This window comes from Parus major, chromosome 9 (genome assembly GCF_001522545.3).
Source record: "Parus major isolate Abel chromosome 9, Parus_major1.1, whole genome shotgun sequence".
Lineage (NCBI taxonomy): Eukaryota > Metazoa > Chordata > Aves > Passeriformes > Paridae > Parus > Parus major.
Window position 1 is genome coordinate 8,540,075 of NC_031778.1, and position 12,050 is coordinate 8,552,124.

General features: G+C 48.0%; 3 protein-coding genes across 18 annotated transcripts in view; all 3 read right to left on the bottom strand.

Annotated features, from left to right (window-relative positions):
* Nucleotides 1-2,014, bottom strand: part of LOC107208957 (putative coiled-coil domain-containing protein 195) — a 7,760-nt gene extending 5,746 nt beyond the window's left edge. Inside the window, exons 1-2 of one of the 2 annotated variants that reach the window (XM_033516582.1) lie at nucleotides 1,971-2,010; nucleotides 319-1,684 (exon numbers count right to left, since the gene is read on the bottom strand). In XM_033516582.1, the coding sequence (XP_033372473.1) occupies nucleotides 319-541 (223 nt within the window). In that variant the 5' untranslated portion in view covers nucleotides 542-1,684; nucleotides 1,971-2,010. Of the gene's footprint in view, nucleotides 1-318 lie in introns of both variants that reach the window. The other variant, XM_019007860.2, reaches the window with a different exon arrangement.
* Nucleotides 2,015-3,434: 1,420 nt separating this feature from the next.
* Nucleotides 3,435-6,688, bottom strand: LOC117244868. Its single transcript, XM_033516758.1, has 3 exons — nucleotides 6,607-6,688; nucleotides 4,573-5,121; nucleotides 3,435-4,046 (listed from the first exon to the last, which is right to left on the bottom strand). Exons 1-3 carry the CDS (start codon nucleotides 6,686-6,688, stop codon nucleotides 3,814-3,816), a joined length of 864 nt encoding a protein of 287 aa, XP_033372649.1. The 3' UTR covers nucleotides 3,435-3,813.
* Nucleotides 6,689-10,335: 3,647 nt separating this feature from the next.
* Nucleotides 10,336-12,050, bottom strand: part of DOCK10 (dedicator of cytokinesis 10) — a 141,229-nt gene continuing 139,514 nt past the window's right edge. For 12 of the 15 annotated variants that reach the window (XM_019007829.2, XM_019007826.2, XM_033516580.1 and 9 more), the window contains 2 exons: nucleotides 11,968-12,043; nucleotides 10,336-11,084 (listed from right to left, as the gene is read on the bottom strand). In XM_019007829.2, the coding sequence (XP_018863374.1) occupies nucleotides 10,972-11,084; nucleotides 11,968-12,043 (189 nt within the window). In that variant the 3' untranslated portion in view covers nucleotides 10,336-10,971. The remainder of the gene's footprint in view (nucleotides 11,085-11,967; nucleotides 12,044-12,050) is intronic. The other 3 variants (XM_033516578.1, XM_015637888.3, XM_015637892.3) reach the window with 1 other exon arrangement.

The following is a 12,050-nucleotide window of genomic DNA, read 5'->3' on the forward strand; positions in this document are numbered from 1 at the left end:
TCCCGCACTGCTCGGTACCTGTCTGTCTGTCTGTCTGCTCCCGCACCGCTCGGTACCCGTCTGTCTGTCTGTCTGCTCCCGCACTGCTCGGTACCCGTCTGTCTGTCTGCTCCGGCACCGCTCGGTACCTGTCTGTCTGTCTGTCTGCTCCCGCACCGCTCGGTACCCGTCTGTCTATCTGTCTGCTCCGGCACCGCTCGGTACCTGTCTGTTTGTCTGCTCCCGCACCGCTCGGTACCCGTCTGTCTGTCTGTCTGTCTGCTCCCGCACCGCTCGGTACCCGTCTGTCTGTCTGTCTGCTCCGGCACCGCTCGGTACCTGTCTGCTCCAGCGGCGCCGGGCCCTGCGGGGATGCTGCGGCTGCAGCCGCTCCGTCCCCATCAAAGGCGATGGCACCGCCGTTCCCACCTCCCGCTGCCGGCACAGCTCTCTGCCCGCAGCCCCGCAGCTCTCCTTTCAGGGCCCTGTTCTCCCTCTCCAGCCTGTTGATTTGGGAGCGCATCTTGCGGATGACCTGCAGGAGGTGCGTGTTCCCCTCCATGGTCCCCTGCCCTGCAGAGCGGCTCCTCAGCCGGCCGCGGGCAGACCCAGCCCTTAAAAGCTCCTGGACAGTGGGAGGCCCTCCCCGCACACCCAGGACGGGCCAGAGCCCGTGCTGTCGAGCTGCCAAGGGAAGGCCATGATTTATTTATTCGGGGCTCGCGTTTCAGAGCAGAGCTGGCCTCTCCCCCCCGCACAAATCACTGTCAGCACGGGAGCGCGGCCCCAGAAGAAACCCGCCCGCTCCTCGCCTGCCGCTTGGTTTTCTCCGCACCGCTGAGGACAGATCCCTTTGTCTTGCCCAAAAAAGTGGTCATCTCCATGTCCCAGTGCTCATCTCCATGGCACAGAGAGAGGCTCACCCTTTACTGGGCAGCAATTCATCTCTTCCCTAACACGTGGTGATTTACTCTTTTTTTCGTTTTGTGTATCTGGAATTTCAATTCCAGAATTACCAGTTTCTCTCAGGAAAATTAAGTTTCTAAATGGGATCTGATACAGTGCAAGAACCCGGCTATTAACACATGCCAGCAGCTGTGATGGACAAGCAGGTACACCACAGCTCTCCTGGAAGGCTGCAGCAGAGGCTGGGCCCCCTCTGGGTGCCCAGGGAGGCTCATTGGAGCACTGGAAGTGCCCAGCAGTGTAACCAGAGACAGAGCAGGCATGATTCTTGCATTAGGAAGAGAAACACAATCCCCCGCACTTCTCTCATCACCCAGTCCCTAAAGCCATCTTTCTTCTGCCACTAAGATGCAAAAGCCTGTGGAGCAGTCCTCCTGCTCTTCAAAGTACAGAACTTAGAATGCCAAAAAGTCAACAGGGAAATAATTTAACACACCTTTTGTTTTGAGGCCCTTCACTTCCCAATAGCTCAACAGTGACTCAGGAATAAGTGAGAGAGGTAAAAAACAACCCATATCATCTGTGTGCCTTTCCCTACTCTGCTGCTGGAGGCAGGGGGAAGAAAGAAAAGCTGTTATGAAATGCTTCAAACATGAGATGACTCAGTCTTTGTTTTTCCTGAGGTGTCAGAAGGGCTGTCCTGAGGAAGCCATCGGGTCCACGGGGAGGTGCTGCTGCCCAGCATCAGCCCTGCTGTCACCTCCCGGGAACCTCTCCAGAGGGCCCTGCAGGGTTCAGGCTGCAGGCAGACAGGGGAAACAAACGTGAGTTCTCAGGCTGCAGATGAAGCCCACAGCACCCATGCATTTTTCTTGGGCTTGGACCCAGGCTTAAATAACAGTGTAGGTGCCCCTGTGCTGGGGATAATGTGTGGGGAGCATTAAGGAAGGGTCTATTTTTCCAGCAAGCAGATCAGGCACTAGAGCAGTGACAGCACCCATGTGTAACTACAATATTGCTGCTGATCCCACTGCTGGCAGGTTTGGCTGGGAAGGGGACACTTACCAACTCAGCAATTAGCTTACCCCAGCTGTAGCTGAAGACATCTGCTCCTCTCATCCCATGCCTACTGCTCCTCTGGAACCAGACTGGAGCAGGCATAGACCTCCTGATGCACCAGAAACATCTGAGGAAATGGCTTTTGTCTTGTAACTTTGTACATCTGCCCCTGCTGGAAGGGCCAGTTTTGGACAATGAAAACCTGGCAAAGCTGCCTTTGCCACTGGGCTGACCAGCATGTTCCCTGAAAGCAGAAAGAGCTCCATGCACCCAACCTTGTTTTTTGTAAATTTAATGGGGTCCAAGGCTTGTGCTTAGCCTGCCAGCTCCTGGATGCTGCTGCTCTGTGTGCCATGGGTAGGAAACATGCTGGGTTTAGCCGTGACACACTTGCAGGCTGCAGATTTTGTGAGTGTATCTTCAGTGTGCCTTCCTGAGCCTACTGCAGAAACCTGTAACTCTGAGGGTTTTGCTGTAAAACACTTGAAGTCTTTTAACAGAAAGGGCAATTCCTCACTCCTGAAATGCTTTGGCAAGTTATCCTTGGTAGGATATGGACCCAGGTAAAATTGTTTTCACCATCAGTCATATCTGAAGCTCTCTGCTAGAAGCCCCACAGCAATACTGCTGTGTGGCTGCTGGTGGATGTGCTCTGTCCCTGTGGACTGTCCAAACTGCATACCAAATAGTACTGCAGCAGAAAACCTGAAGACAGAAACCTTGTGGAGCATCTTCATCCAAACCTCGGGGAGATCAGCTCTTTATCGTGGCCCTGCCCAGCACAGTGACACGCAGCAGCTGTGTGTTCATGGCTGCTGCAGGAGCAGCCGGGAAGGGACAGGGTGAAAACTGCCACCAGCAGGAAACAGCACCTGCACAGCCACCACCACAGTTCTTGTAGCTGTCTCTCTTGCCAAATCCCTCTTGCTCCCCTGAGGTTAGAGAGATAAAAAAATCAAAAAGGACTCATTTCTACTCTAGTACAATATTTTTTTTTTAGTGTATCACAACATTTTGTCCTGGAAAATCCATCGGCAGCAGGTATGTGGATGTTTTCTGTGACATGCTGCAGCTGGAGGTGTGTCCTGCCTCCCAGTGGCACAGGAATCCCTGTGCAAAAAGACAGAGCCTCCCTTTTCTGGGGCTAAACCCAACCAGCAGAGCACAAGTACTGACACTGCATCTCCAGCCTCGCTGGGACAGGATGGGGGAGAAGCACAGCAGCCCATCTGCCCCAACAGGAAATCTTGGGGAATAGAACAGCTCACAGGTCCATCATCCCAGCAGCAAACCTGAAGCCCAGATCTCTGTCAGGGCTGGAATCTGCAGGAAGGTTTGCTGTTAGTCAGCCTTGAATATCAGCAGCACTGGATATATGCATCCTATAAAAAATTACCAGGCAAAAGCATAACAGTAGCTCTGGTCGGGGTCAGTGCCAAGCCCTTCCAAGTCTCACCGTGCAAAAACATCACTGTGCCCTGAGTCCTTGCTTGATTTCTGACTTTGATATGTTTTATTCTTCAATGAGGTACAAAAGAGCATGAATCTCTTCTGAATATGGCTGTACAACTTAAGGAGGTAAAAAAAAATATTTCAGTGGATTTAAAAATTAACAAGAAGATTTTTGTGTGCTGATTTTGCTTTGCTGACACACTTCCGATCATTTTCCTTCTGTACATCTGAATGGGTTTCATGTCTAAATTTGATCCCATATTGGCTTTCTCTCAGTGGCTTCTCTATTTAAATGGTAAAGTAAGAGGTAAACAGTAAATTTAAGAAGCAAACTTATATTTTTTCTCGATTTTCATTTCTCCCCTTTAATTCTTCTCAAAGTTGAGACATTCAGACCTTTATGCATTTTAATTATCCCTATGCTTTACTTGGCTTATCCCATTGCCTGAGGCTCAGCAGGAGGTTTAAGATTGATGCTGAACTTGAATGCATTTTCTTCTGAGTGCTCAAATAACAGCTTGAACGCAGTGGGACGTGCAAGTCTGCAAGGTCCTTCCTCACCTGGTCCTGGCATGCTGAAAGCCACATCAGTGTCCCCACAGCTGCTGCTCTGCCAGGCCAGGTCACATCTTGCTTTGGACACAATTCATCTGCAAACATGTAAAGAAATGCATCCTTGTGAGAAAAGGATTTGACAAAGTCGATTTTACAGCAGAAATGGGGAATGTTCTGATAATTAGACAAGTGTCCCAGCCTCTCAAGTTTGCTGGTCATCTCTGTGTTTAACGCAGTTTCCTGGCCATGCACTGCCAGGGGAGGATGCTGCTCTCAGCCCCAGTGCCCAGCCTGTGCTCACCCACCCCCGGGCCAGTCTGGGCTCCTCGCCAGAGCTCAGCTGCCACAGTGAAGGCAGGTGCAGGAGCTTCTACCAATTTCTGCAGCAGTGCCTTAGGCTTTCACCAGGGCAATCAGCTAATTATTCACTGACTAGATTCATTCCAGGGCTGCTTGGAGCACTCCCAGTTTTAGCTGGGGGAGTACCTCCCCTTCCTCTGCTCCGGCAGCACTCTGTAGCCCAGCAGAGGAATCTGGAGGCCCGTTTTGGTACGTTCCCAAAGATACAAATGCCTAAAAAAACCCATCCTTATTCTGAAAAGTGTGGCTGTGCAATCTTACCTATTGCACAGCCCAAACCGGCCATTTCTGAGCCTTTCTGAAGGCCAAGGGTGAGCTGGCGTTGGGACACCCCTGCGGGAGGGTGCCAGCAGGCGGGCGTTCCCCCGAACCAGAGCCCACCTAGGCGGGTTTTTCCCGTGAATAGCAGGGCTGGGGCGCTGCCTTTGCGGGCAGAGCTCCGAGGGAGCGCAGAGCAGCCCTGCGGGGCCTGCCCCGGGCGGGCGCGGTGCTCCTGCCGGGCTGGGCCGGGCTGGGCCGGGCCCGCCGTCCCTTCACGGAGCCGCCTCGTGTGGCGCACCGTGAGCGGCTGCCGGAGCACGGCTCCTCTGCACAGAGCTCTTCCGAGCACAGCTGTGTCACCCGGCAGCCTGCTACGAGAGCCCAGCACGGCAACTACGAGTCTGCAGGGGTGCTGTGTCCTTGCCAGTGAGGTGGGAAGTGCTGCAGCTGAGTGCGAGGGGGACACGGGGCAGGGGTGCCCTGGGCACAGCGCTCGGACGGGCAGCGAGCCTGGCTGCTCTCTCTGCCCGAGCGAGACCTCGCCTTCCTCTCACGGCTCATTAAACGCTCCCTTTTAACCAAGGCCGGGTGGGGACTTCTCACAGCGGGGCAGTTGTGGGGAGCGAGCTCCACAACCTCCCAGAAACAAAGCAAGATGGCAAAAATCAATTATATGTGTAAAGCATTCTCAGGTTTCAACATCTCATTAGGTAATGATGGCACCGAGTTATCTGATTAGTCTGTTAAAAGGTAATTGTTTAACTTATTAACATCTGTGAAGCATCCTTTTCCTTTTACAAGGACCATTTGCCTGACTGTGCCTTAACTCCCACATGAATGCAGAAAATCCCACCTGACCCGTATTAAAGGAAGCTTTGATTTTGAGCATTCGAGGTTTCTGGAAGGGGTCTGAATTCCAGCAGGGGATGCTCAATACTTTTGAAAAACAAGGCTAACCTGAAAATGCGAAATCAAAACACCAAGATAAGTGAGTCACATCTGGAAACCTTGGCTATGGATTTGGACTGGGCTGGCATGAAGTTTGGCTACAGAAACATTTCGAACTTCTAAGAGGGCACTTCGGGTCTCCGTGTTGAATTTCCAAGGCTTTGGGTTTCTGTCCCTTTAAATGGATCCTCAAGTTAGTGCAGAGTAATCAGAATTAGGCTCTTTTATGCCAGCCCCCTGCAAGCACAACATATGCTGCAGACTACAAACCCATGCCTCATGCAAGAGAATCTTTATGCTCAGCTGGAGATTTTCATAATGAGGAGTTTGCAACTGGGCCAGAAGTTACCTGCACAGACCTTGCGATAGCTTTCAAATTAAAACAAGCCCTCAGTCATGGGAGAGAGCATCACAATCACAGAGCACCCCCAAGCACAAAATACATCCTAAAATCATTATTAATAACAATAATAATAATTTCTTAGCCCACTTTTTCTCAAGCAAAACACCCCATATAAAACATGAGTATATTTGAAACCCTGTAGCTATAAGGTATCTCACCACAGGCAATTTGTGCGATGACATCTACACCATGACCGAGAGCTACAGGGAACATCACGTGGCATTTGCAGGTCACAAAAACGTATAACAATGTAGGTAACACACTCACAGCTATCCCTAACAAAAAGTGACTATATGGCGGAGGCAGCACATGGGGAGCACAGCTTAAAAAGCCCACCAAAAATGCAGCTTCTGTAAGATGGGGTGTAGTTAATTGGGAAAAAAGGAAACATGCCGCTGTTCACGATGAGATGCTTATACTGAGAACTTCAAGATGTTCTAGTGAGTTATGAAAAAACCTCAGCCTGGACAGACATGTCAGCAATTATGATTGCACTTCTGCATTACAGAGACTTTTCTAAAAATACCTGTACATTGTCAACTCAATGAAACATTACAAACCATGCACATATCTAGTGTAGGCTATGATTCCCAGCTTAAAGGGAACCCATTACTCTGACTCCCACCTGACTGTGCCTCAGATGCTCTTGAAGGCACGGGACTTGCCCAGGGCTGATCCCAAACCTCTGTTGTGTACAGCTTCCCTGAGGGGCAGCAGCACCTCCTCCCACAGTGCCATGAGCCAGAACTGCTTGGGGTTTTGCATCTCGAGGCTGTAGTGTGAAATACACACACCACTTACTGACTAGGAGGCTCTCCCAGATGAGCCCTTCACCGTTCTGCCTTGAAATCACTCAGTACTCTCTTGGCCTAATCATCTGCACTCTGTGGCAGCTTTCCCCTAAAGCTGCTGGTTTCACCGTACTTTTACTTTTTCCCATCTCCAAATGCTCCAATACGTGCCTGGAAGGTAGGAAAGCTACTTGATATTTTCCATAGCTAATATTTCACCAAGGAACTGTGCTGGACTTTTCTTTAAAAGAATAATAATGTTCTCATTTCCTCCCCCAGCTGCCCAGCGAGCTGACAGCTGCCCAGAGCTGCTCTCTGTGAACTACAAACAAGACCAGGCTGGAAGGGCCTGGGCAGGGAGAGCTGTGGGCACCAGGCTGGGGTCTGCATGCTCAGCCACTGAGCCACGAGCCCACCCTGGGCTCTCAGGGGCTGGCTCAGCCCCAGTGGGAGCTGGTGTGGAGGACACAGCCAGAGGGACTGGCCTCGTTTAGAACAAACTCTGCACATCCCTGATTTAAGTATTTTTGAAATAAAAGCACCAATTTAGCATTTCCCAAAAATTCCCCTTCTTTTCCCAACTAAAATTGGTTATTCTGTTCAGTTCTAATTAGCATATAAGTTCAGTTGTGTTTCCCACTAAGAAGGATTCTTCCTGGTCATGGTCACAGTTCTAACGTGGACTTGGCTGCTCTTTGCCTTTTGGATTAGTTTCTATTTATCTCAAAGCAATTCTCTTAAATGACAAGTGCATTCTAGTTTATTTGCTTTTTAAAATTGTCTTTCTTTTTCTACAGATGTGAATGCTTTTCTCCAAATCCCATTTCTTTATTCTTATTTAATATTTGATTTAAACATCCTTTGGTTTTAACTGCCTATGTTCAGAGCTCACTTCATGGTTTTAATTTGAGGTGACTCTGAACACTGATTATCTTCGTGGTAATCTAAATATTAAGAGAAAAATCTTTTGCATGCATACCAAACTTAGTAAAAATTGGTAAACACATTCATGTCCATAGCAGATATCCTTGATAGATCACGTGTCTTGAAGATTCATCATCCCATATTACTTACAGCTGAAATATTGAGTAGACAGTTACCTGTTCAAAAACCTTCAAAAAACATTCAAACTGATGTAAAAGCTACCTGCAGCCTGGAGTTTCTCAACACATGTGGGACAACAGTTTTCATGCTGAGATCAGAAAAGCCACATTTAAAGCTATGTATGGATGCAATTTCACTTCTTCCCACATCCAGGCCCATGGATGGCCAGGACAGGGGCAGTGTGTCTGGAGTATGAATGGTATAGTTCATCCCCTTCCATTTCTCATTTGGATGTTATCCAAAAATAAAATTAAAAAAATAAATTATCCCTCTTCAGATCAATATTATATTGCCAAGATAACATCTCTCCAGTTAAGATATAATTACCCTGTAAAGAATGATTCCTATTAAACATTTAATACATCTCCCTCTAATTGAAATTTAAGCCTTTGGTTGTGGTTGGGTGTCACTAAAGATGTGATTAAACATAAAATATGTATAACACTTAACTCCTTTTGGGGTGTTGAGATAGCTTCCACTAAGTAACAAACATGAATAATTTCTTTTGCACTCTGTAAAGTTTTTAAAGAAGCTCAGTTTGAGTCTGGCTCACACAGATCTCCTTCCTTGGATGAAAGGAAATCTTTCACCAGCTTCGCCTACAGCACCAGGGGGATGAGCCTCCTCCAGCTGGAGGAAAAGGTGTAAGAAAAGACTGTGAAATAATTTACTGGAGAAACCCTCAGCTCCAAGAACAGCCAATCATGATTTAATGGCTGCCCTACACAAAAGGAGTCTCAAAGGGGAGCTTTTGGTAGGAAAACCAAATGGTTCAGACGTCATGACTTACGAGTTTAAAAAGAAGCAATTGTGTGAAGAGCCTTTTCCTACAGCATCATGGACAGGGTAGGTGTGAGCTTCAGTGCTACACATATGGCTTCTGCAGTTGGGTTGCTGAATTTTGTCATGGGAAAGGGACAAACCCCATCGTTGTAATCATCCTACAGCTTCACATCCATTTTTTTCATTCCCTCCCCTCAAAAGCTGGGACCATCCATGGTTTAATGCTTTGTTTTCTCTCCCTGCTGCAGCCTTGGTTCAAAGCTAATGTTTGTGCTAATTGCTTTCACCCGACTAAGTTTAAAGAGTGTGAACACAGCAGGAGGGGAAGAGCCATCTGGAGCATGGACGCAGTAACACTCAAGCCTGAGCATCTCTAACACCAGTAACGAGGCAACCCCAGAATATGGTTTTCAAGTCCCAGAGGAGGCTGCAGAGCTGGCTGCTTAAAATAAACCAAATCCCACAGCCCTTGGACTTACTCATGAAACTCATTTTGTGTGCAAGTTATTGAGGAAACAATCCAGGGATTTCCTTACCTCTGCTTTACAGACCACAGCTTGGCTTCAGCCCAGCCTGCAACATTCCTTCAGTGCAAACCATTTGGGCCAGAATCATTCCTTTCAGCAGACTACTGGCTTTGCAGAGCACAGTGTCTGAAGAGCAGAGCCGGGCTTGTCGAGGTGAGGATGAAAAGGGCTCAGCCCCTGCCCAGCTGTGTGGTTGATGCTGATGTGCCCAGCTGAGACCTTGAGCTCTTTCCAAGCCCCACATGAGGCTCACGCTGTTGTTGCACTGATGCTGGAGCAGGGCCATCCCAAACCATGGTGTGCTTGTCCCAGCCACTCCCCTCCTTCCCCCACCAGACAAGGACACTGGTGATGTTTCCAAACCTTAGCCAAGAATTCTGGAAAACTGATCTGCTGAGTGAGACAGCCACAGGTGCTGGCAGCACCTGCAAGCAGGTAGAGGCTGGGCCATGGCAGCTCTACCTTGCACTGAGATGGGGTGAATTCAGAGCCCACCCTTGACTCTGGCCTCCAGGGCCAGGCTACACTCCAGCTGAGATGCACCAGTTGTGAACTTGGGGTGTTACGAGAAGAGACAGGAGGGTAGAATGAGGCAAAACACTGGAAAATTCCCCCTGGTACTCCTAGGTAGAAAGACAGTGCTGGCCTCTGCCCTGAGCAAACCTGTGGAGGACTCAGGGGAATCACCAGAGCTTCTCCAGGGAAAATGATCCAAACAGAAAAAAAACACAGCAGAATTGTGGAGACTGTGTGCACAGGAAAGAATTTTAACACACAGGTTGAGCAGGGACTGCTGCAAGCAGGGATTTTCTATGAATGAACGTGGAGTGTGGGAACTCCTGAGGTTAAAGGGAACTACTCAGAACCAGCACAATCACTCCCCCTTATCCCCACATGATGTAGAAACTGAAACAAAAATCTCATAAAAGCATGTGGTTTCCCAATATGCCCCGGGCAAAATCTGGGACTATGAACTTCAAAGGAAAATCTGAGTTTTCTTGGCCTCAAGCAGGAGAACTACACCAAGCCCACTTCCCAGGGTGGCCTCAGTCTGGGGCCATGGAGAGAACCCAAAGCCACGTTCTGCAGATGGTCATAAGTGTCTCTATCAGCACCCACAACACGACAGACAGTCGGGATGCAGGAGGCATCCTGATCTCCACCACTCCAGAGAGCGCTGTCATAGGAATGAACCAACACACAGACCTTCAAAGAGAAAATTTTATGGACGCTTTCATACACATACACAAATATTTTAATATAATGGTAACTGAAATGTTATCCATATTCTTAGTACTGTCATAATTAACTAAAAAGATATTTTTTAAAATTTTGTAAAAATGACATATTTTACACATCTTCTATTTACAATTGCAATATGCTTAAATGTTATAAAACATCCACTCTGACCTTTAAAATATATGTATACTAGGACTTAGTATTAGATATATTATAATTTATAGCAAACTTAGGGTTTGCTGTGTACCTATCTGTTCAATGGGAATTTTGCAGTCAGCCTGGCTTAATAAAGGCTGCTCAAAACCAAAATTGACAGAAAAAAAAAAAAAAAAAGAGAGGGAATGTGCAAATATTGGGGCAGGCAAAACCAAAAAATTCTCAAGCTTGCATCTTTAAAAATAACACCATGAAGACTTCCAATAAATTAAAATCTTAACCTTCAAATCCTTTTCCTGGTATTTTCCATCAACTTAATTTTCAGTACTATTAATCTAAAAGGAAAAAAATAAAAAAATAAAAAAATACCTTAAACAACAAAGAACAAACCCCACCCCAGACACCAGATCTTCCTGAGGCCATATGTTCCCCACACTGCAGTCAGGCATCAGGGTTTGCTGGAATGGTTGCTGCTGGCACAGAGGAGCTGGCTCTGTGGATGACTCGTGAATACGTGCGCTCCATCCCTGGATGTTTTGCTGATTCCTCCTTGTATGCAATCTTTTCAGGGAAAAAAAAAGCAACAGTGAGAGAGATCTGAATAATTTGGTGTCTGAAGTGTCTGTTGCCTAGCCAAGGATCTCCCATTTTTTAATTGTAACTCAATGATGCCAAGGATCTGACAGAGGAAAAGGACCTTTCCCTGGTAAATGGAGGCTGCAGGGACAGGGATGACATCCTGAGTCCGGGGTAAAATGGGGCTGGGCAGCCCCACGGAGCTGCACACACCGGGCTGGGACCAAGTGCCAGCCTGAGCCTCTGGGCAGAGCTGCAGTTGAGCAGCAGTGGCCAAAGCTCTGCCCTGTCCTATGGGTAGGCTTTAGCAAGAAGGAAGATCTTTTTCCTGAAGAAGCTCTTTTAGCCTTGGTAATAGCCCTTTTTTCCTGCTTACTTCTATAAAAGCAGACTGAAAACCTGTCTTCCTCCATGGGTGCTTTGTTGAAGCATTCACAGCAGAGACAGGGCCATCCCCACTGACCACATCAGCAGTGGAAGAGAAACCTCTCCCCTTGACAAAGCTCCAGGTGGAACCCTAAAGCATCATCCCCAGCTGTCCTTGGCCAGGGCTGCAGGAAGAGCACCAGGACTTGGGCACACCCTGGCAGCCGCTTTTGCTGCTACTGGCACTTGCTTTTGCATTAGGGGGGGCTCTTGTTGAGCTGCCTCACTGGCCTCCCCAAAGTTCACAGCTAGGATCCTAAAGAACAGGCCTCTCAAGACTGCTTATGGACAACACATCACACATATTGTATCTTCATTTAAACTCCCTGAGAAGGGAGCCATTAGAGATGAAATTAAACAAACATACCCAGCAGAAAAAACGGCAAATGAGGGAAGTATATGACATTAAAAGAAAAAATAGATGTAAGAAAAATGAACATACCACTTTTGGCTATAGTATTGAGGGAAATGTTAGACAGGGAAGAAGAGAAGCTGTATAAGCAAGGACCATGACAGAGCTGTCAG